This window comes from Uloborus diversus, chromosome 4 (assembly GCF_026930045.1).
Source record: "Uloborus diversus isolate 005 chromosome 4, Udiv.v.3.1, whole genome shotgun sequence".
Lineage (NCBI taxonomy): Eukaryota > Metazoa > Arthropoda > Arachnida > Araneae > Uloboridae > Uloborus > Uloborus diversus.
The window spans coordinates 68058276-68083498 of record NC_072734.1 but is presented as its reverse complement, the minus strand read 5'-3'; the positions used below and the strand labels follow the sequence as shown (position 1 = coordinate 68083498).

The 25223-nt window shown below is 34.0% G+C and overlaps 1 protein-coding gene across 1 annotated transcript in view; it reads right to left on the bottom strand.

The window, feature by feature from the left end:
• LOC129220619 (ankyrin repeat domain-containing protein 17-like) overlaps positions 1-25223 on the bottom strand; it is a 195540-nt gene that overhangs the window by 159898 nt on the left and 10419 nt on the right. Inside the window, 3 exon segments of the mRNA XM_054855048.1 lie at positions 6072-6404; positions 13759-13903; positions 24903-25047. Coding sequence (XP_054711023.1) covers positions 6072-6404; positions 13759-13903; positions 24903-25047 — 623 coding nt within the window.

The following is a 25223-nucleotide window of genomic DNA, read 5'->3' as shown; positions in this document are numbered from 1 at the left end:
CTTTTTTGCGAATACAATACTTCCTTTACTATGTAAAAGGAAGTAAAACTAAATAAGACAAGAAAGAGACAAGACAGTTCAAGGCAACTTCAACAACTACTCTGGTACTGTGCAGAAAAAATAATAATAAAGAAGTCTCGAAGCATTTAAGATGTCACAATGATTATAACTACATTTTGAGGAATCCCAAAAGCTGAAGCAGTTTTTTAAAATAATCATTCACTTCTGCTATGTTCAAACCACTTATTTGTTCAAAAGAGGATATCAAATTTCTTGATAAAGATACCACCAATAATGTGTGCTCGAATTTTACTTGCGAAACCTTGAAGCATGAGGTTCAGTAAACTTTCTGTGCAATAAAAATAGCACAATAGTTTTTTTTTTCTTTTTGCAGAATATGAAAATGAAAAGTATTTAAAAAGGTTGCTTCTACAAAGATATCAAGTACAAATGAAGAAGAAAATCTCTAAGACCACAAGTAACATTTAAAACATACGGGCTGAGTAAAAACATTTCAAGGCCAGTAAAAAAAATTTGGGAAAACAGGAAAATGAAATTGAAAGAATTTTATTATTGAATTATTAATGTTCATTTGTAAGAAATAATGCAATAGACCGGTTTTGGGAAGAATTCAACTACCAGAAAAAAGTTGTATATTCAAAGTTAGTATTTCAGCCTGGGTAACAACTTGAAGGTCACCAGTATTTCTTAAGAACTAAATGTACATATACTAGAATAAATATCACAGGAGTTAATAAGAATGTAGAAACCCTTCAACCTGTATTTTTTTTCATTAATTTCTTTGAAGTTTTGGCTCTCTTTGTAAAGATGCTGAAAGGTATGAAGTTAACTGAACATAAAAGGGGGCAGACTAAAGCTTTTTCTTCAACAGGAATGAGTAGCTCTACTATTGCGAAAAGAACAGGAAGATCAAAGACTGTAGTCAATAATTTTTTAAGGTTGAAAGACAATTATTGTAAAAAGAACACCGGTGGAAGACCTAGAGCTTTGTCCTCAAGTGATGAAAGAAGAATTTGCAAACTTACATCAACTGGAAAGTACTCAACCGGGAAACTTATTCATATGACAGGCTTAAATGTTTGTCAAAAGACCACAATTAGAAGGTGTGAAAATTTTATTTATACAGCAAAACTGGCTGAGCCTCAGTTATTGAATAGGCACATAACAGAGTGTTTGAACTTAAGCCAGAAAGTCATAACGTACGTTAACCAAAGGATACAAATAATTTTTTTCTAAAGAAAAGAAGTAGAATTTGAATGGACCACACGGATGGAAGTACTATTGGCATGATTTACGAAAAATAACAGCAATATTTTCCAAGTGCCAATTAGGTGGAGGCTCTGTCATAACTTGGGGGTGCTTTGCTTACAATTGTATGGGTTCAGTTGCATTTGTTTCAGGTAAAATGAATTCCCAAGCGTATAAAAATGCTCTCGCAAGTCATGTTTTACCAAATACTGAGTTTATTGCTAGAAAAAATTAGAAATATCAGCTAGAAAATGCATCTATCTGTTCGAGTTACAGTACGAAAAATTGGTTTCAAGTACTTTGAAAGTATTGGACTGGAGATTTAGCTGGCTTGTACTGGAGATTTAGCTGGCCGTTTCAAAGTGTTTGAAACTTTGAAACGGCCAGCTAAATATCCAGATCTCAAACCAATCGGGATCTTACTGGGCGACCTTAGCAAGACGAGTTTATGCAAATGTGAGACCATTTACTTCATCAATAGAGCTGAAATCAACTACCAGAGATGAATGCTATAAAACAGATTCCGAACTTTGTCAAAAACTTGTTTTATCTTGAAAACAAGAATATTTGAAGTTTTTCGAAGGAGTGGAACCTGTACAAGCTTCTAAATGTTTCTAATTTTTTTCCCTGTGCTTTTTCCTATGCAGGCCTTCAAGAATTTACTCAGGCTCAAATGAAGATTTATAATATTTTCTGATAATGAAATAATAACAAATGATTTTTTTTTCTCTTTTTTACATGTATTTAAGGTAACAATTTTTCTCAAAATATGTTTTGATTCTCAGTTAAAGATAAGTCCTTTTTTTTTTCAAAAAAGTTACTGGCCTTAAAGTTTTTTACCCAGACTTTACTATAAAATGAAGCACTTTCTTCAAATTAATAAATTTCAATCTTGCCAAAAAAGGACTTACAGTTTAATTGCAAAATTGATAAATTCAGAGTTGACACCATACTTATATTAATTAAATCTTACTTATAACGCATAACATTAATATAAAATATGAGTGCACATAACTAAACAAAGCTTTTAAAAGAGCAAAAGCATTAAATTACTATTTTACTGTTATTGAAAGATATCTAAAAAGTCTTTTGAAATATACAAGTAAGAAATTGATAGTGAAATAAACATGTGCAAAATAAAACAATAGCAAATGCAGCCATGGTTGAGGAAAATGACAAAGAACTGCTGGCTCGTAACAAACAATGCTAAAGCCAGCTAACAAGAACGGAGTGAAAGTGACAAGGAGAGCATGAAATAGTTTGCAACAGATACACTTTGCAAAGAATAATGACTTACAATTGCTGAGCGCTGCTTCATATGCATCAACACCAAAAAACAAGAAAAGGAAATACAAGACTGCTGCACAGTAGGGGGGGGGTGTCAAAAAAAACTTTTTATCCTTTTTCAAAACGCCATACTGGGGAAAACTTGCCTATTGGGTAGGTAAGTAAAATGCACATTAAACAAAAAAAAAAACCCCAGCTAGCGCATTGTACGAGAAATTTCGATTTTTTTTTTTTTGAAAATAAAGTCATTTTACAATTTTTTTCACAGTACTCAGCCAATAATATTTGAAACTGCTATAGTGTAAATCCTTCAATAAAATAGTTAGAAAACACGAAAAAAATGTAAACTGGTCGAAAGCTTTCAATTTGCGTTAGCGGGAAAGATTCTAAAATTGGTCAATTATTGCATTTAAGGTACATACTAACACCTAAAAGAAGGGTATAGTAGAGCATGCTGAATATTGTGTTAAGCGTCTATTACTTTATTTACTTCACGGTACAATTAATTACAATAGAATGGTCTTTTAATGAAGAAAATAAAACAATAAATTAATGTTTACTTTAATGTTCACGAAAAAAATCGCTGTCCCTCTGCTGAAATTCATGTATTTTCAAAGAAATGTAGGAAAAGGCTAAACCAGAAATATTGATGTTAAAGAAAAATTAGTTCGTGCGAAGAAGTTGACACTGAAATAGATTAAAATTATCAAGAATCTGAGCCGGACGCTGGAGCTAAGTCACTTTGATAGATGCGTATTAAACTGGAAAGTACTATATTATCAAGTAATCGCTTCTTAATTTCGGACCTTGCAGCGGCTACTGTTCTCACAAGAAAGATGTTGATTTCGTAACTAATTGAAGACCCCTCCCATGTTGTTGAGAAAACGAAAATTAGAAGAGGGAAAAAAAATCCAGATTTAAAGAACTTCATAAACAAAGCATAGAAGAACGCAATCCAAAAAACAATTATATTTTGATGGAAAGAAGATTAATGCCCTTTTAATTATGTATGCCAACCAAAAGATTTTCGAAGAGCCATAAAATGTGGTTTTTATTTGGACGAACTTGATGTATTATTGAGATATGACTGTACCATTACTATCACGGGATAGAGACTGAAGTATAAGTTAAAAGAGCTCTGCAGTGGGGAGCTTTACACTTCAAGGAGCTATCATTCCGGCATTTAATTGCAATCTCTAGATGATAAAACGACCGGGGCCAAGTCATTTAGTGGGCTGATAGGCACCCAGCTTAGTAAGTGAGATAAGCTTCCAATAAAGGATTTTAAAATTGTTTATTTTGAAGACACAGATTCCAATTATCATATATTGATTCCAATACTTTAAGCAAAGATTAACGGTGCCTGCTAGACATTAGTTCTGCTATAAATTCAAATAGTTGCCCTGTGGACTTATCGGTTCATGAACCAGGTCCTTTTTCCCACTAACCATGGCCAACAACAACCAACAGAATTTAGGGACTCTGTAAGTGTGGAAACCAGATGATCATAAAATGTTAGCATCTTTCATTCTCAACTCTTACATGCTTGTGTGTTTCAAAATAAAGAAATCTTATTAAAGGAGTATGTCATTTTCAACTTACATGAGGCAATATCAAACAGAAGTAGTGCTTTTATCTTAGATTCTTCAACTTTCTTTTTAAATGTTTCTCTTTATCACGTTTAAACGATACCTTCTGGTAACTTTTTGCAATGCAGTTAGTTCTTTTCTTTCTGTTTTTCTTTTTTTTTTTTTTTTGTATTTCTAGTAATAATGTTATTATAATAAAAAGTGAACATTAATTTGTTCTTTTATTTTCATCATTAAAAGGTCATTCTATTACAATTAGTTGTACTGTGAAGTAAATAAAGTAATATTCGTTTAACACAACACTCAGCATACTTTACTACACCTTTCTTTTAGGCGTTAGTATCACCTTGAATGCAATAATTTACCAATTTTAGAATCCTTTTGCATTACCGCAAATTGAAAGCTTTTGACCAGTTTACATTTTTTTCATGTTTTCTAACAATTTTATTGAAGGATTTTCACTATAGCAGTCTCAAATATTACTGGCTGAGTACCGCGAAAAAATTGTAAAATGACTTGATTTTCGAAAAAAATCGAAATTTCAAGCACAATGCGCTAGCTGGGGACTATTTTTTTTCTTTGTTTAATGTGCATTTTACTTACCTACCCCATAGGCAAGTTTTCCGCAGTATAGCATTTTGAAAAAGGAAAAAAGTTTTTTTCGAACAACCCTACTGCACAGTCAGAACAGGAAAATTTGATTTTTACTACACCTTTTATTTCAATCATTTTTTTTTTTCACAAAGTAATTTTTTGGTCTACAAACTGCAAGATAATCTTTTTTCAAAATTTTGCATAAATTAATATGTGATCATACAAAAGTTTTATGAAATGCAAATTTGCACCTTGTATGGAAAAATCATAAAAATTGACAGCCATGAACTATTGCATTCTTCAAATTATTTTTTATATTACTTTAAAAGCACAAAAGCTCTTTTTTACTTTCCCCATAAATCTGTTAAATTATCCATGCTAAATATCTTCTCACAATTTACCATTTTTTTCCTCTAACTATAGCATAGTGTCTTGTTATTACTGCTGCAGAATGCATGCTAAGAAAAAAAATTGCAACCAATTCCAATAAGTCTAAATCGTCAGTTTAGAGGAAAAACTCTCTAAGTGCATTTTAAAAGTCATTAAGTGCAAAAATTCAAATAACAAATTAAGCTGGGATAATTAATTCAAAATCACAATAATGCAGACTTAAAACAAAACTTGAACATTAAAAATAAAATACTGCAACAAAAAATTGCCCAGAGTTTTTTTTTCTTCTGTAATTTACTTTTTTTCCCACACTTACAGAAATTAATCTAATGTGAGTTTTTCCTCCAAACCGACGAAATATTATTATAATTTCATATTGACTTATTGTCTGGCTTTAAACATAAAACTTTAATTGTTCATTTCTATTAACATCTTGAAGCTAGGGATATGAAAACATATCATATTTGAAAAAATTTCTTGTGACCATGATTTTTCTTTTTTTCCCCCCAACATGTTCCTCTAGCTAATGAAAATTTCTGATAATGCCGTTTGTTTATTAATTTATACATAATTAGCTTAAAAACTCTTCTTTCCTTTTCTAATCACAGCAATTCTGCAAACGAATAGTTAAAGAGCTGGATAAACAATTCTGAATAATCGTATAGCAATACGTGGTTTTAGTGGTAATATGGTTAAAAAATCATGCTACTTAGTTAATAAATTGATACATACAAAGCAAATTTGATATTCAAGAAACATTACACAGGAAAACACTGAACAAAATATTATACAAATCATGCAGTAAGTTGCAAATTAAATGAGCATAGGTGTATATTTCAAATTACACAAGCTTGGTATGAATAACAGCACAACTTATTCGCTCTAATATACCGAAAGAGATAGACAGAGAATATCAGAATATCTAAAGGGAGAGATGCAAACCTTTGTAGCAGGCCAAAGTAAGAGCACTTTCTTTAAATTCGTTTGAATGGGTATTGATGCTGGCACCTCTTTCTACTAGAAGTTTAGCTACTCCAACGTGACCCGCACTAGCTGCTTCCATGAGTGGTGTGTGCCCATTCTCATTGTGATCTTCAATGTGCGATCCAGCATCAAGTAACACTTTCACAATATCTTCATGCCCAGCAGCACAAGCAAACATTAGAGGGGTGTTGCCTTCAGGGCACACTATAGATGGCAATGTGCCGTGCATCTCTTGCTGAGCTTTCATACTTAGGTCTTGATTTTTAGCCTTTGCACCTTTCATTTTTTTCTCTAAAAAAATAACTATAATTGCAGATAAAAGAACGTTACTAGAACTTTTCATTTCCTTAAGAAAAGGGGGAAATAATTATAAAATCATTTAAATGCAAAACAAAATGCAAATGATAAAATACAGTCAGAATTTGAAATTTTGAATCAAAAAGTATTGAAATCTATTATGAGGTATTGATTTTAAATGCCTTCATTGGCTAATGGGTTTTACAGAAAGAAAAAAAAAGTTGTAAAATAATAAGAAAGGTTATGAAGTTAGAAATCAAGACTATTTGTGCTTATAGTAAAAAAAAATAACTTATCAATTTATATTTTGAAATTAGTATGATTCTAAAGCTAATTTCTTAAGTATTTGAACTTAATATATTTTAAAAAGACATTTTATCTAATTCTAAATCAATTGATATCTATTTATGAAAATTGGCAACACTTAAATTTGTTATATTTTCACACCTACAAAATAATCATTTTATATATTTTTCTTCAACAAAATTTGAAAACATTGACATGGGTGGAGTGTGGGAACTAACTTTTTCTTTTAACTCTGTATTTTGGTTATTCAATCCAAGCACAATAATTATGATTGATATACACTATATGATTAAAAGTACTGGGACACTTTCAAAAATTCATATTTTTAAGGATTTCTCAAGAAATAAAAGGTTATTTGCTTTGTAACTTTATTCACGTAAAAGATATGTTTCAGTTGTCATTTTCCAATAAAAGTTATAGTCGAGTCCCGACTTACTCGAGGGATGCGTTCCAAGACTCCTCGTGTAAGTCAAAATTTCACGTTGTGGAAAAATGTATATTTTTCAAATTTTTTAGGAACGTATCAAATTTTCTTAGACATTTGTAAACACCCCTCAAACTGCTTTCAAGCATTCCTCAACTTTATATTAGTTTCTTACATAAAGAACAGATCTTTTACTGTATTTAAAAGATAAAAAAAGCCATTTTATTCAACTTAAAATACTAAAGATGTACAAAATAAATGACCGATGGGAAGGAAAGACAAACATGGAACACACAGTAAGTAGTAATAATAAAATGCTGCACTATAACAGTACTGTGTAGAGTAGATACAGTAATAATATTTATGAGATAAAACGATGGTTTATGCTCCATAATCAGATCGTTATTTTTATCGAACACATTTTTCAATATGGTTGCTTCGCCTTTTCTTTAATAACTTTTCTATTTGGCCTTATCAACAGCCTCTCTTCCTGATCTCTTTAATCTGTAATACAAGAGCAGCTACCATTTTCATACTATTTACTTTGCTTAGACACTGCAAGCTTTAATATTGGAACTAACTCCTGAACTTTTACAGATATCTTTTTGTTTTGACTTTTAATTGTACGTATGGAAGATTCAATCATATACTTTTTGTCGTGCTACCGACCACGTTTTGTAGTTGTTCAAGCATATCAAGAATCTTAATTTTTTTTTTTTTTTTTGGTGTTTAGATAAAACACCATACTAACGTGCCATTACATTTCATCAACTTTAATATTTAGAATGAATAAATGAAAAATACTGAGTGGTTATTTGATGCACTAACAACGCAATGAAACTAGTTTGATGTGAGAACTTTCGCTGTCAGTGATGCTAAGAGGATGTAATAACAGTCATGAAATCAATATTTAGTAGCCAATAACTAAGTCGATTCTTCCTTCCAAAAAAATTTCCTATTGTGGACAGGGGCGGCATTTCAGCATTTCGTTTGGGGGGGTTGAGTTTTTTGAACATGAATTTTCTCAGTACGGTATATTGGTTAACAGGAAAGGATGATAAAATGGTTTTAATTTTAAGAACAATAAAGCAATTTTGAAGTTGAGACACAAATGTTATCTACTATAAAATTACTGACCTGATTGAAATAGTCAAAAAACAATGGAAGCAATTCACAAAACAATTCTTCTTCCCTCAAATTTCACTTACTATAAGTAAGCGTAATATTTTTTTTTTCCCTTTCTATGACCGATTTACATAATATTGAACAGACCAATGATAAATATATCTCATCAAATCCTGTCTCAATTTCTTGAGAAGCTGAATTGATCATTTTATTTAAAATAGCGATTTAATATTTTGACTAAAACTTCATGTGGTTTTGTCACCTCTTCTACATTGGCATACAGTAAAAACTGTTATGGAAAGTTCTGTCACAAAGTTTTACACTTTGTTCAAGGGCTCAAGCATGCATTAGTGTGAAAATTACTAAGAGTTTCAAATGTCAATCCAAGAATTAAGGTTAGCAGATTGAAATTTTTGTGATAGAGTGTAGCATTGTTCAAAAAACGCTCCGCAGTATAAATAAAGTAAACAATAATTCAAACAAAGTCACACATATTAAAATGACATCAGATTTTCTATCATTGAAAAGGTCAATTTCCAGTAATTCTTCTATGGAGCTTTTATAACTTTTGAATACCATCGTGTGTCACTTAGAGATTGTCAAGTAAAGAGCCTCAAGATATATTTGTTGATATGAAAGTATTTTTCAATGTGGGATGTTTTTCATAAAGAGCATACCTTTACAAAGAGTTTCTAAGAAAGCATATAATGCATTGAGTTGCTAAAATATGTTTCTAGTACAAGGAATCAATGAACACTTATTAGCTAAACATTAAGTTATAATATGAGCATAAAAATTTATGTAAAATGACATGGAGTTTACGCAAAGAAATTGCGCAGTCTAAACACTGTACGGGCATCTCATAGAAGATGCACCAGCGTAACATAGAATACACAATTTTGAAATATTTAACCCATATGAAGAGATTACTTCTTTAGTTAAGGCAAACAATTATTCTCCTTCTGTTTTTTCTGTTCTTAAAATGCAAGCAAATAATTTTCTAAGTTATCTAAATTGAATTCAGCCATTTTTTAAAAATTATTCTTAGTAAAAAATTTGGGGGTGCAACCGCCCCCTCTCACTCCCCCTATTTGCCGCCCCTGATTGTGGACGAGGAATTCGCGTTAGCTCTAAAATTCGTTACTCGGAAAAAAATTCGCGTCATAGCCATTTCGCGTAAGTTGAATCACGTTAGCAGGAGTCGACTGTACATTACTCTTACCTTTAGGGGATCAGTAACAAATTGAAGAAAACAAAAATGGTTTTCAATCATTATAAAGCTTAAAAAGCTGAGAATAAGCTGTAAATTTCAGAAATTAATTGACTATGTAGAATTATTTTACATCTTTTTAAGCAAGTATCACCGATATTCACGAAAATATGAGCATTCTTTTCAAAACTGGGAATTTTATTAGAAGGTTTTTGGCGCATAATACGCAAAGTTTTCCATCAAAGCTTACCAAACTCTTAGAAACCTTGACAGCATACAAGAAGAATCATACTAAAATTTGAAGTTTTAATGATGAAAATTTGATAAAATATGGACATTTAAAGCAATTTCTCACTGCATATGCGCGAGAGATAGCAACTTATAACTTTGACAATCTAAGACCCAACTAGATTCTTCAACTCGTTATAAAATTCCAGATCAGTATCATAAAAATTCAGAAAGTTAATGAGCCGAATTTTAAAAAATTCTCGGATAGGCGAAAAGTTGTGAGGGGTTGTTCGCAAGTTTACAACATTTGCTTGCAGTCGTTCTGTGTGATTCATGATAAAAACAGATTATTTCAAAACGACCCCTCACGGTTTGTCGCCTATCCAAGAATTGTTGAAATTCGACTATTTAGATCACTGATAACTTTCTGAATTTTTAAGATATTGAACTGTAATTTTATTATGAGTTGAAGAAACTAGCTGGGTTTTAGATTGTGAGAGTTGTAAATTGTTATCTTTTGTGCATGCTCAGTGAGGAATTAATTGCTTTAAATGTCCATATTTTATCAAACTTTCATTATTTTAACTTCAAATTTTAATATAATGATTGTGTTGTATGCTATCAAGGTTTCTAAAAATTTGGTAAACTTTGATGGAAAACTCTGCATGTTATGAGCCAAAAACCTTTAAATAAAATTCAGTTTTGAAAGAAATGCTCATATATTTGTGAATATCAGTGAACCTTGCTCAAAAATATGTAAAATTATTCTACATAGTCAGCTAACTAATTTCTGAAATTTACAGCTTATTCCCAGCTCTTTAGGATTAATGATGATCAAAAACAATTTTTGGTTTCCTCAATTTGTTACTGATCCCCAAAACGCAAGAATAATGAAACTTTTATTGGAAAAGGACAGTTGAGAAGCATACCTTTTACATGACAAAAGTTACAAAGCAATTGATCTTTTATTTCTTGAGAAATCCTTAAAAATGTGAATTTTTGAGTGTCCCAATATTTTTGGTCATATAATGTATCATACATTTCAATCATATCAATCTTACTCATTCAAAGACCAAACAATTAAAGAAAAACAAAATGCAACATGCTTAAAAACAAAAACAAAAAATTAACCTACATTAAAAAGGAAGAGGTAGGGAAATCTAAAGTTAATAAAAAGGTGATAATAGGATTTAAAAAAATAAGTACTAAGCTAAGAATTATATTGAAACTTATAGCTTGATGTTTAATGATAAGTATGGAAGAATTACCATCTCTAGTTTAAAGCTACTTTTCAAATAAAAGAAACAAGCATACATGCATGTAAAATCTTATGATTTTATATTTTACTACATCATAATTACTTCAATCATATTGCAGAATTGCATTTAACAGAAAAAATATCCACGCAAATTTACTCTAGTTAAAATGTTTAATGCTAACAAAATGTAAGTTTTAAACAAGGTTGCCAAACTTTAGGACAAAAGTAAAAAATAATAAATTTCATAATTCATATTGAACTAATCAAACAAAATTTTAAAATGAACTGTATGTTATCAAAATGCCAAAAAAAATTTTTTAAGAGACTAAAAGATTGCAATACAAAATACTTTTAACATTTAAATGTGGATCTTTATGAGATTAAAAAATGAGCTCATACAAAATACTTTAGCACAAAACATGGTGTTTTTAAATTTTTTTTTTTTTTTTTTTAAATCTTTAGCACTTGTGTGTATGTTTTCTACCTTTACTTTCATTTATATTATTAGATCTACAAAGCAGACTGTGCTTTATAGTGTGAAGAAGGTTGCAGAAAATACAGCTCTGTCATACTCATTAGTCGAGTAATCTCCCTGACCTATCCCCACATACACTACCACATGTTGTCCATACAAGTAGTAAAAATGGAAAATCATAATTTTAAACTGGAACTGGCGAAGCTGGCTAAAGCTGGTAGTTAAAGGAAAATATAGATGAGTCTATACACAAAGTTACTACACTTAACTTAAATATGAATACATTAGTATTAGAACATTTCAGCTCAAAGAATCAGAAAACAAAATATAAATTAATTTGAGGTAAAGTAGGACTTAGGAGTGGTTGGCATAATAATATCAGTCACTTTGACAACATCAATGCAGGGCCTATCACTGCTTATGCTTCTCAAATTTTTTAATATTAGACTGTAACTCTGACTAACAAAGCACACCTCAGTTTACCTTGCTCTATAACATGGTTTTATATACACTGGTGTGCAAAAATTAAGGACGAAGTCAAAAAATTAGCATATCAGCTGAACGAAGAGGCAGAGCGGACAGAAAGACCAATCAGGAGATTAAGTAAGGTGATGTATGGTAGCACATGCGCAGATATGCAGGCAGACGTAATGGGGGAGTGTCTGAGTAGTATAAAGCATGTTGTCGGTGTAAGATCAGTATTTCTGGCAAAGAGATTGCACGCCGTATAGCAGTTAAAATCACACCGAGTTGCTGCTTCAGCGAGAAATGGCGAATAATCAATCTGTTAGACGACATCTGGATGCTTTTACCCGAGGTCGAATCATTGGGAAGTTGAAGGAAGGCCGCAGTGTGACAAGTGTGGCTGCAGAGTTCGGAATTGCTCACAGCATCGTTTCACGACTTTGGAGACAATTTCAAACTACAGGAACAGCTATCCGGGGGTTCAGTAGTGATCGTAAACGAGGAACCACGCCCGCAGATGACCGGTATATTGTCTTACAGGCCAGAAGAAACAGGCGGCAGACAGCGGAAGAAATCGCTAGACACACGACACAGGCGGCTGGACGACCGATATCGCGTTTTACCGTGACCAGAAGACTGCACGTTGGTGGTCTGTTTGCACGACGCCCTATACGGCGTGTACCTCTAACGCCTGCCCATCGGAGAAGGCATTCTCTGTGGTGCCGGGAACACCGGAATTGGAGAGACAATGAATGGGGACGAGCACTCTTTGCAGAAGAGAGCAAATTCAGTCTGAGTAGCGATTCTAATCGCATACTCATCTGGGGAGAGCGGGGAAGCCGCAATCATCCCTCGGGACACATTGAAAGGGACAGGTATGGAGGTCGCGGTGTTCTCATTTGAGGAAGCATCATGCTTGGTAGTCGTACAGACCTTCACATCTTCGATGCAGGTTCAGTCAATGGGACCCGTTATTGTAACGAGATTCTTCTTCCATATGTGCACCTTTTTTAGAGCCGCTATGGGTCCGCAGTTCCTTTTCATGGATGACAATGCACCATGTCATCGCACAGTAGCTGCCGAACAGCTCTTACAGAGTGAGGATATTGAACGTATGGATTGGCCGGCATGATCTCCGGATCTCAATCCCATCGAGCATGTATGGGATTTTCTATGCAGACGCTTGGCAGCTCGTACCTTACCACCAGTAACGATTCGGGAGCTTCGATTGGCGCTGCAAGACGAATGGGCAGCAATGCCTCAACAACCCATTGACACCCTCATTCTCAGCATGGGCAGACGCTGTGAAACCTGCCTAACAGTCGGGGGAGATCATATCCCCTACTAAAGACCGGATGTTTCCTGCTGGACATCCATCACAGGGATGTTTCGGCCTTCAGTCGCATTGCGCTCCATGCTACTTTTTCAATAAAGCTTCTTTTTATCCCTCTGATTTCTCTTTTAGTAAGTGTTGCTTACATTACACATGTCCTTACGTATTGGGGATCTTACGGTATTTAATGTGTTGATTTGGTAAGCTTTTGTAAAAAGTTATATTGTAAAACCGTCTCATCCTTAATTTTTGCACACCAGTGTATGTGAATGCTGAAAGTTCAGATTTAAAGAGATATGTGGAAGGTGATAACGTTAAAAATGTTGACACTTGACCACAAAATAAAGCAAATTATAGTTTTTTTTTAAACATTTTTTAAGCATTCACGCCTTATTTGAAATTCTACGCCCCTCCAGGGAGGTACGTACCACAGGTTGAAAACCCAAATTTTAAAACTTTGTTCGAGAAAATATTTTAATACAATTTTAAAAAGCATCCTTTACACAATGATTATATTAATTTACCTTGAGATGTCTGAGCATTTACATCAGCACCATGTTGAATAAGCAATTTAACCAAATCTAAATGACCTGCATTAGCTGCTTCCATGAGAGGTGTCATATCTTTCATACCCCGGTCATCAACATTTGCATTCATTGCGAGCAGGAGCTGCAAATTTTCATAAAACTTCTATATACCATAAAACAAGAAATATATGTATACTATGAAACTTGTAAGTATATGCAGATCATAACTTCATATAAACTTCAAGCAAATAAAGCAAAAGAAAACAAAAATTTGCCAATCTTCCTAGCATACAGTACATTTTAATGCATAAGGTTAAATTTTATACTGAATATTCAAACAATATATCCATAAACAGTAAATGCAACAATTACAACTTTCAAGCTTTAGACATAAAAAGTAACATTACTCGTCTGATTGTTTAGTTAAATTGTGTATTAAAAACGTACATTGGAAAGAGGCAACACACTTATGATTAAGAAGTTTTAGAAGTCAATCTGAACAACAAATGATTATTATTATTATTATTGTAATAAACAGCAAATTTTCTCATGCTCAATATAATTTTAAAATTTCGAGATAATTTTCTTAATTACTTTATCTAAGGCTTTATTAACCAAAACTAATGTTTCATATATTTATAGTTATTCAATAACAAAAAGTTACAAATCAAGAATTTCTCAAAATTTTAAGAAATGTTTTGAAATTAGGGTTCAGAAATGTTATTGAGATAAATTACTTTTAAAAATTACTGCAAGCATTAATATGCATTTTATTTCAACTTAATTTAATTTTCCATCTTGCACAAAGATCCCGCACAAAAAATCAAATAAGCAAATTGCCAGTACTCTCGGCACCATGCCTCATTCCCTTCTTTCCTTTTAACAATTTTAACCAAGCTTGAATGTTCTTAGCATTTTGGTTGACTTCCTTTGCTTGGCCAATAGTTTCAGCTTATGGCTCTCAATAAGCAATAAGTATTAGCAGCTATGAATGTTTAGGCTATTGTTTTTAACGCTATTGTTTATTGTTATGCATTGTAATTTAATAAAAATGTAAAATTTGAAATTGTACGTTTTGTCGATTTTTATACTGTACAGTACGTAAGCAAATTCCACAGAACCTAAAAAATGTCGCATGAATAGAGCTATAGTTTATGAGGATACAAAAGATCCTCGATAGGCTACGTCAATGGTTACCGATTGACCACAACTTTTAGCAACGTCAACCTTTTTGTACGTTAATCACAACATTAATTCCACCCCCAATTGCACAACTGAGCGAAAATTAACGTGTTCTTGGAAGAATCTCAGCAAAGGAATAAAGGCGTGCATTCCAAGAAACAGAACAAGAAGGGTCCAAATCCTCCTATAAACAAAGTGTGAATAGGCGATTTAACAGGGTGGCGACAGAAACTGGAAAAAAAAATTTCCCTGACTTTTCCCTGATTAAGTTCACCAAATTTTCCTGACTTATGTTACCAATGTTAATAGTTTCCTTTCTTTGCCCTACCTGAAAAGCACTGTATATTAAATAAAACGCAATGTTTAAAACAGTTTAAGCTGTTAATTAAAAATATATTTTGAAAAGATGCTCCTTTTTTTTGGTAAAAATAGTGTATTAAATTATTGACAGAGAAATATTGTAGGAAATCTAAAACAAATACTCGACTTCCAGGAACCAGTTAACATTAGAATTCTAAGAAATTATTAAAACCACTCTTAAAGACGTATCTAATCGTGATAAAACTAAAAAATTTAAATGGAGATAAATTTAACTGAATTTTCAAGCAGCATAATTGTTGCTGCAAGAATTACAAGTGATAGTTTAAGTATAGAAGTAACGTAGTTTTACTTACGTAAATAATATTGCTGTGTGCAGGCAACGGCAGTATCTGCAGAAATTAGTTTTCGAGATATTTGAAGAAATGTGTGGTGGATTCAGTACTAACAATAGGAAAATGTTGGAATTAGAAGTTTTTTTCTCGCGCCTCTTTTTCAGCAGAAACCAAATAAGCGAGTATATTTACTAATAATAAAGCTGAATGTCCTTTGTCTGGATCTCTGTCTGTCAGGATCTCTGTGACACGCATAGAGCCTAGACCTTCGGCCGATTTTCATGAAATTTGGCAAAGTTAGTTTGTACTAGTGATGGCCATAATCGAGATCTCGGGAATCGAGTATTTCTGATAATCGAGTGATTGATAATCGAGATCTTTTTAAGTTGATCACTCAAGTGATTGATAATCGAGATCTTTTGCAATCAAGAACTCGAGCGATTGACTTCTCGAGATCTTCCGAATCGAGTACTCGAGCGATAGACTTCTCGAGATCTTTTGAATCGAGTACTCGAGCGATTGACTTCTCGAGATCTTTTGAATCGAGTACTCGAGCGATTGACTTCTCGAGATCTTTTGAATCGAGATCTCAAGATGTTTTAAATTGAGATCTCGAGATGTTTCAAATCGAGATCTCGAGACGTTTGAATCGAGTACTCAAGTAGTTCATTTTCTGAGCTTTTCCAAAATTGAGTTGACTGCTACGGGGGTGCCCACTAAAAGGGGGTGGGGCATGGCGCAGCCTGTGTAACTAAAATTTTTAGAGCCTTTTTTTTGAGAGGGTTTTTTAATCTCATTTTCGGAAGGGAGGAAGGGGTCCACAGAGCAGCCTGCGAAACAGAAATTTTTAGAAGCGCTTTTTTGAGAGTTTTTTTTTTTTTTTTAATCTCATTTCGGGAGGGGGGGAGAGCTCTTTCTAGATTGATGCTCTGTAACATTTGAGAGGGTGCAACATCGCCCTGCAAAAGGGGGGAGGTGGACTCCCTTGACTTCAGTTGAATTCCCAAGTTATTTTGGCAGGGGTGCGCTCGAGATACGAATGTGACATTTAGCCTACCATTTAGGGGTATAATAAGGGGTGAACCCTCCTGGATTTTAGAAATTTTAGGTTAAGTTGGGGGGGATTGACACCCCCCTTTTAGAAGGGGGATCAATACCATTCCCCCCAAATTCCATGAAAAATTCTAGTTTTTACATTTAAGTGGGTCTAGTTTTTTGTTGTTTTCCGATAAAATGAGCAGATACACCTTTTGTCCCCTTACCCTCCGGCAAAGTTCGAAATGCAAGCTTGTTTTAGGGGGTGGATTCGATAGATTTTAGTCTTCATTTTGGGGTCGCAATCCTTAGGGGATGCAGGTTCGACTAGATTCCGTTAGCTTGTCACAAACTAGAAGCTCGGCATTTGGGCGACTGAGTGATTTATTCGAACGGTTATGCATTTAAACTAATGATTTTCAGTTATCACATGATTATTTCGAATGGTTTCAGGCTCTCAAACATGAAGTTAATAATGTAAACAAGTAGGGGAATAGTTGCTCTGTGCAAAAGTACTCATTCTTTCCTAGTTTATAACTTTGCTTTTTTTTTTGATGTTCTTGTTGAGAGTAAAGTATATTTATCTGACTAATACATGAGGAGGGAGGGTAAAATATTTCTGATTGCATTTTCCAGAGGATTGGGATTCCTGGCGCATTGAAAAGTGTACAAGTGTGGCTTGAAGTGCATTGAAGTTCATGATTATTTTTTTTTTCTTTCTTGATCCGCTCTTTTTTATTTTTCTTTTTCATTCGTCGACTTTAGGAATATGCAATAACAGTAAAAGTGTTGGAAGTGAAGTTGAAATGTTTCTGAGTGCATTAAAAAGAAATATTGAAGTTTGTCGTGTGGGATTAATTTTAGCTTCCACTCTTCAGCTCAATTTTTAAATAAAAATTACATTTTATACAGATTTTTTTTTTTTTTTTTTTTTTGAAATTCCATACATAAGATATTTGTGACTTCTTGTGTGCGTAGCATTTATTTTTGCGTGGGTAGTTAAATTTAAGTATTTTGCTTGTTTTACTCCCTTCTGTTTATGTCATATTCCTTATAGTTTCGTAAACGTTGATTAGTATATTATTTACTCAACTTAAAAAGTTTCAGTCAATTAATGTGCTGATTTTATGGGGGTTTTTTTTGTAAAGTTGAGGCAAAACTGCTGAAAATGCTTAGGCTCGCAACGGTCCACTTCGGAGCTTAAGGTTCCGTAGCTACGTTTCATTTTCCGTGCGCTGGTCCTCAAAAAGGTTAAAATTGATTGTCAAGTTTCTCTAAAAAGCAGATTACGTATTCGGTTTTCAAATCATCCGAGATGCTCGATAACCGAGCATTCCACAAAAAACAATATATTATACAAGAGAGAGCGCGGGGGAGGGGGTAAATGGCACAGACCGCGCCATTGAAGTTTTGAAGAGGAGAGGGTAACCTGAGCGGGCTTTAATTTATTTTAGAGGGTTCAACGTCGCATTTGAGGGATGAGTGTCATCGCCATGGGGGGGGGGGGGGCACCACTGCATTATAAACACCTTGCATTTAAACATTTAATAAACGTTTTGACATGGCTGCCACAGCGTTAACAATCGCTTTAAAACGTTTACTCAACGATGTGTGCTCTCTGAGTAACACAATTCGAAAAAAAGCAGAAGCAATTATTTGATTCAATAACCTTGTAGAATGACAGGGGTGACACATTTGAGAAGCAATTATTTGATTCTAAAACCTTATAGAATGACAGGGGTGTCCGTCCGTCCCTGTGAGCAATGGCGCGCTTTTTATGACAATCCCCCCTCCTCCAAGAAACGATAATCCGAAAAAGGGCTAAGGCTACATTAAATTTTCAATTACACGGTTTGTACCATACCCGTCAAGGGCACCCATATGCAAAATTTTAAGGGGGGGGGGGCTCAGATATTTTCCCCATGGTTTAATAGGTATTTTACCCATAGAAACCGATTTCAGTACAGATTCGAGTTGTTAAAATTTGACATTTTTAATAACTTATTAATTAATTGCTGGAGAAGAAATGATTTTACATTTTTGCAAAAAAAAAAAAAGTACTAAAAGCAAGGATGTCCTAATTTCAAAGAAGGGGGGAGGGGGCTTGAGCCCCCACTCCCCCCCCCCCCCCATATGGAAGCCCTTGATACCGGTTTAATATATTTTTAAGTTTAACAACTCTCAAGTTTAAACCTGCTAGTGTCGCCCAACGACTTGCCCATATTATCATTATCCCTCACTTTTTAATAAAAATTGTACATATGTACGTATTTAATCTTAATAACTGTCAAGTTCAAAACAGTATGGAAAGCGTTTCTCTATCCTTTGTTTCACCACCGGATCACACCAGGGGCGGATACAGAAAACCTTTGAAAGGGGGTGGGGGTCATGCTGAAGAAAGCCGTCCCCCATGAACGAAATTCCTGTTTTAAGTACGAAAAAATGCTGAAACTTTTTTGGGGGTCAATAAAAAGCCCCAAATCGGTCAGGAATAAGGCACATAATTGGGGATAAACGTTGCAAATTAATTTCATAAGCAATAAAACGAAGTAGTAGTTCAAATATTTTCTTTGAAAAATAATTGATATCTTGAAAAGATAAGATACTGTCATCGTTTGCATTTTATGCATGAATTATTTGAACACAATGTGTACGGATACCATTCTCGAGAGTTTAGGGGGGAGGGGTTTATGACTCCCATGACCCTCCATTGTATCCGTCACTCACACAACACATGCCCTCCATAAATCCGCTCATATGATAATTAATAATTGTTCTAAAAATATCGTTTGATTATTAAGGAATCTCTCAATTATCAAAAATTTGAAGCCAAACATTCAACTACAGTGGAACTTCCGAATAGCGGACAGTCAAGGGACCAGAAGTTTTGTTTGTTATTGGGAGGTGTCCGCTATTAGGAGGAACTATTTAATTTACCTTTTTCAAAATGGGCTGTTGTTCCCTTTGTAGAACACAATCGAAACAATTGCGAAAGGTTTACTATATTTTACGTCAAGTGTAATTAATCTGTTTTTTCTTAATAAAGGTATACTGACAGCACACACTTGTCTTAAAAAGCATTTAATCAATTAAAGTAATCAGTTAAAACAGTTCGACATCTCTTTTTTGCATTACCAACAGCGGCGATTCGGCGGAGCAACTCCCCTCCCCCCACACACTTTTTATGGTTAATTTATTTATTTTATCTCGAGTATCACTATTGCATGATTGACAGTTGGCACTATGACCTTGAATATAGGCAAATCTTTTTCATATCTAAAAATTAAACAACCCAACGAAACCACGGCGCCATAAAGCCGACTACTACCGGCGCCGGTCTGCTCAATTGCATCTCCCGAGACCCCCAGTTAGAAAAAGCGCCCAGTTTCCTCTTTTTTATCTTAACTTTTGAATAGTTATTCTGTACAAAATTCATTGAAATCTTAAGAAAAACGTACGTTAATTGTTAGGCTGACATCAGTTTTCACTTATCTGCTTCAATACTCAAAACTAGCCGTTACAAAATTATGACTTTTTTTTCTTTTTAATTTTTTTGCTGCCCGCAAAAAGTACCATGCCTTTTAGTTCTTTTTTTCTGCCCCCAAATTTTAAGCCCCAATCGCTGCCTCTGCCCATTACCACCCTTTTAATTCGAAGAAACAGTGATAAGGAATGTACGTTATTCGGAGTGTCCGTTATTCAGAGTGAATTACATGGAATGGCCTATATTGAGGGACTGGGACTAGCAAAAATGTCCATTAATTAGAGGTGTCCGTTATTCGGGAGTGTCCATTAAGGGAGGTTTCACTGTATTACCCCATTTGAATAAAGCAAGAGAAAAGCAATCATTTGATTTTAAAAATCATTCCAAATCAATCCATTCCAAGAGCAAAGGGCACCACCTATGAAGCTCTTCCCCCAAGAGCAATACCCCCAAAAGAGACATAATCCCCTAAAAATTACAATTCTGCAGTTTACGTCAAAACTCCCCCCCCCCTCCCCTCTAATTTGCACCCATAGGAATGAATTACAAGAGAAGTTAACAGGGGTCTGTCCAGGATTTTTCACTGGGTCCGTTTTTTGTGAAAAATAAAATAATTTTGTGAAAAATGAATTAATTTTGTGAAAAATCAAATAATTTCGCAAAAAAAAAAAAAAATTGTTAAAACGAAATTTTAGAATTTAGAGATGGCACAAACTGCATCAATTAAATTTAAAGTTGAGTGTTTTACTTTTCTATGTGAAAAAATCATTCTGGAGTGTTTATCTGATATTTGGCGGGGGGGGGGGGGGGGGGGGCATCGCTCTCTCAAGTATCAATATTTATCTACCATTCTACATTATGTGAAATTATACTAGAAATATTTCTGCACAGTATTTAAAATAACTGTAACAAAAAAATAAATAAAATAAAATTCAGAATAGGGTTCAGTATTTAACTTTTTGACCCAAGACACTCTTAAAAAGCACAGAATTTCATTAAATCTTATAAATTCCGTGATTTTAACAAAAATAAAAAGATATTTTAATTGTTTACCTCTTAACAAAGCGTAATAAACATTAAAAATGCGAAAAATCGGATTCCCATAGCGGATGCAAAGAGATCGCAATTCTCAAAGTGAAGGAAGGCATCAAAAGTATAAAAACGGCTTGTAAAAGAAATATTTTTGATAAAATTATTTTAAAATTGCATTTTAGGGTCCTATGATAAACATTTCATTAATATCTGTGGACACAGTTGACGCAAAAAAAAAAATCTATTCAGCATTTTAATTTTTGACCCAACCCCACCCCCTCGGGACCCTTACGCAATTAATGAATGGTCCGTAAAGACATCCAGTAATGTCCTTACATCCACAATCTCGCTATTTTGCGTTGAAAAAAGGGCTCCTTGAAACCCCAAAACACGTGTCTGCAGTGATCTGTATATTTGGGCTCTAAAACGTTTGTTATTGCCTATTACACTTGTATCATTACCCAATCGTATAGTCGAAGGTGAACGTAAGGGGGAAGACGTCCCCTCAGGTTTTCAACTTAAGTATTCCCCATTTTTACCTGAACTATAATTTTAATGCCACTCAAGTTAGAACCTTATAAGCGCCTCCAACCTTTACGCGCTTGTTACAAAAGCTCCAACCTTTACGCTTTTACGCTCCACCACTGGGACACACAACACATGTCTCCCACAGACCTGTCCATGTGTTCATTCATTAACACCTTTCGCTCAAAACATATCATTAGACTACCAAGGCATCCCAAAGAATCATTTGATAATCAAGCATTCAACAATATACATTCAATTATAACACTATTTGAATGAAACATTCGAAAGGCAATTATTTGATTGTAATACCATTTAGATCGCAAGGGTATCTATTCCTCAAGTGTGCTGGCACACTTTTTAAAATTAGGGATCCTCTCTCCCCCTCAAGAAGGACACTCCCTAAAAAAGTCTAACGTCCATTAGGAATTTCAATGGCGCAGTCTGCGAAATGACCCACCTCCCCTGTGGGCTCCTCAGCGCAGCCTGTCTTTCTGGGAGAAGGGTTAAAAGGTCTCAATGCAAATTTTTTTGGAAGACAGAAAAAAACCATGCTCATTCATAAGTAAAATCATTAACTTTTTAAAACCAGCCCTTTGATCGGCTGGCCCTGACAATGACGGATCCGCCCCTGCAACTAAAATACTTCAGAAGAAAGGGTGCCCACCCGCTCTGAGGTCAAGCACCCCCCCCCCCCACTTACCCTCAGTATCGCAGAGACCTCCCCCCAACAAATGAGAAAAATACCCCTTAAAACTCCCCCCCCCCTAAAAATGTCAATAGCACAATCTGCGCCATGACCCCCCCCCCCCCCCACCTTCATAGGTGGGCACCCTTGTCAGAAGTCAACTATATTGAGAGGTTCATTCGATTATCAAATCGATCCAAGAATACACTGCTCGAGTGATTATCTCGAGAACTCAATATCTCGAGAACTCAACATCGAGAAGTTCAAAGCGAGAACTGGAGCAGTTGATTGCTCGAGCACTCGGAAAGTGACAATCGAGAACTCGAGCAGTTGATCGCTCGAGTTCTCAGAAAGTGATAATCGAGAACTCGAGAAGTTCATCGCTCGAGAACTCGAAAAATGATAATCGAGAACTTGAGAAGTTCATCGCTCGAGAACTCGAGAAGTGATAATCGAGAACTCGAGGTACGATAATTGAGAACTCGTGGTAATCGAGTTCTCGAATAATCTTGAATAATCGAGTGATTCGATTATGAGAACTCGATTATGCCCATCACTAGTTTGTACCATGGGGGTGTGCACCTCAAAGCGATTTTTCGAAAACTCCATGTGGTTCTTTTTACAATCCAATTTTAAGAACAAAAATATCATAAAATGGACAAGTAAATTACGAAATTATCATAACGTGGAACCGTAATATAGGTACAAGCCAATTGGCGAGAAAATTCACCATACATTATTTGTAAATATACAGGCGAACCAAATGACCTTTTAATTTTTTTTTTACGGGCAAAGCCGTGCGGGTACCACTAGTGTACAATAAAGATACGGTACAATAGATGACAAAAATGCATAAAAAATCAAAAATGTGTAGTTACTGCCCTTCACCTGCACACGGCAGAATAGACATATTTATGGAAAACAAATTGAAATCTTTCAACAACCAGTCATATTGAGCTATTCTCTAATCAAGAACTTAGGTTTTAATGAATAAATACCGCATTTTAACTATTAAAAAATAAAAATATTCACTTATGGTACACAACTAATTTTAAATGATTTCATTAGTCAACGAAAAAAATCTTAGATTACTTTAGTAACAAGCAACATTGATATGAAAAAACAATTATTAATTTCAAAATTTATACAAAAATGGTTTTAAAATAAATGATTTTAAAGTCTGAAAAAAACCCTTCATATAATCTGAAGTGACAGCGAGTAAGTAATACCATGGCAAAAAACAAATTTGATTTTCAGTCAAAATTCAATTTTGGCGATTAAATTAAAAATGCTAAGTGATAACTTTTAAGATTTTTTCAGCATTAATTTAAAAAACAAAGATTTTTTCTTGAAATCGTGATAACAATATGCTAATTACTTTAAAGCAAGGGAGCAAAGTGTATCCTGTAGGGTTGTTTATTTTACGTAGCATGGAATGCGTGTAAGAAAAATTCAAGCTAGGTAAAATATACAACTTTACAGATACAGAAGCAAAGGAAGCTCATCCTAAGATTGAATATTTTGACCTTGAGGAAAAAAGACGCACAAATATGCGGCACTGCATAATCGCACCTCAATAATTTTACTTTTTAAAAACAAACAACAGGCGTAAAATTCGTAAGGAATCAAAGTGCTTCATTTTGCAAGAAAGAAAAAAAAAATGTTTCTTCATTTGTTCAATTTTCCCTGAATTTTTGTTATTTTTTCAAAATTCACTGATATTTCCCTGATTTTTCCCTGAGTGATAAAGTTCCCTGACTTTTCCCTGATCTCCCTGATCTGTCGCCACCCTGTTTAACTAAAACTTGAAAAAAAATTTATTGCACATGAGTGAAAGGTGCATTTTAGGTTTGGCATATAAATGAACATGAGTTTTTCATTGTTCTCCTATATTGCTGGCCAGGCAGATGAGAAAAAACGCGTATAACAGAGGTTGCGTATAAGCAAGAGATCACTTTAAGTTATTTCAATCTTATTCTATACAACATTTTAATTTACAACAATAACCATGTTAACACTAAGACATGAGAAGCAATTGTGCTACATTCACTTGATTGCATCTTTGCATAAATATAGTCTCAATTTATGCCATTCTTACATTGGATTCATTCAATGATGTTAGAATTGCTCAAAGAAAGGAAGTAAGAAATTGAGAAGTGAAATAAATAAGTTGAGAAAGCAGTTAAGCAATTACTGGAGCAATAATTACTTTTAAAAACACTTGACTAAATTTGCAAACAAAGCTGAAAAAAGAAACAGCTTTAACCTCAAAAATATAAAAATACACATTGTATAATAAATGAGGCATGCAATTTAGTACATCAATCGAGAAATAAAAAATAGTAGTCAGAAATCTTTAAGATAAGAATAAAAATTATAATAAAATTATACCAAGCAAACAATTTTCCGACTAATTCAGATTGTTAGAATATAACTGACTAATTTAGATTGTTAGAATAATAAATTCAGAATTTTAGTATGCATACAATTATTTAGTTTTCATAACAATTTACAACAACTGAAAAACTTTTTGAAAACATACTTGCGCTAGCTCTTTGTATCCTGATGAGCTGGCTAAAGATAATAAGCTTTCACCATCTTCTGTTACTTCATTAACATTTCTGCCTTCATCTAAAAGCTTTTTAACTGTATTTAAATCACCATGACTACAAGCTTCAGCCAGAGTACTAAAATTGACAAAAGAGAAACTAAGATTAATTTTTAAAACAAAATGAATATGTTTTCTACTACAATCGGGTTGATATTAAAGGTCAAGATTCATGGCCACCACTCGCCACATAGCGACCTAGTTTGAAAGAGTGGCGACCTGTAAAACGTCCTCAGTCGCCATTCTCCCCCCCCC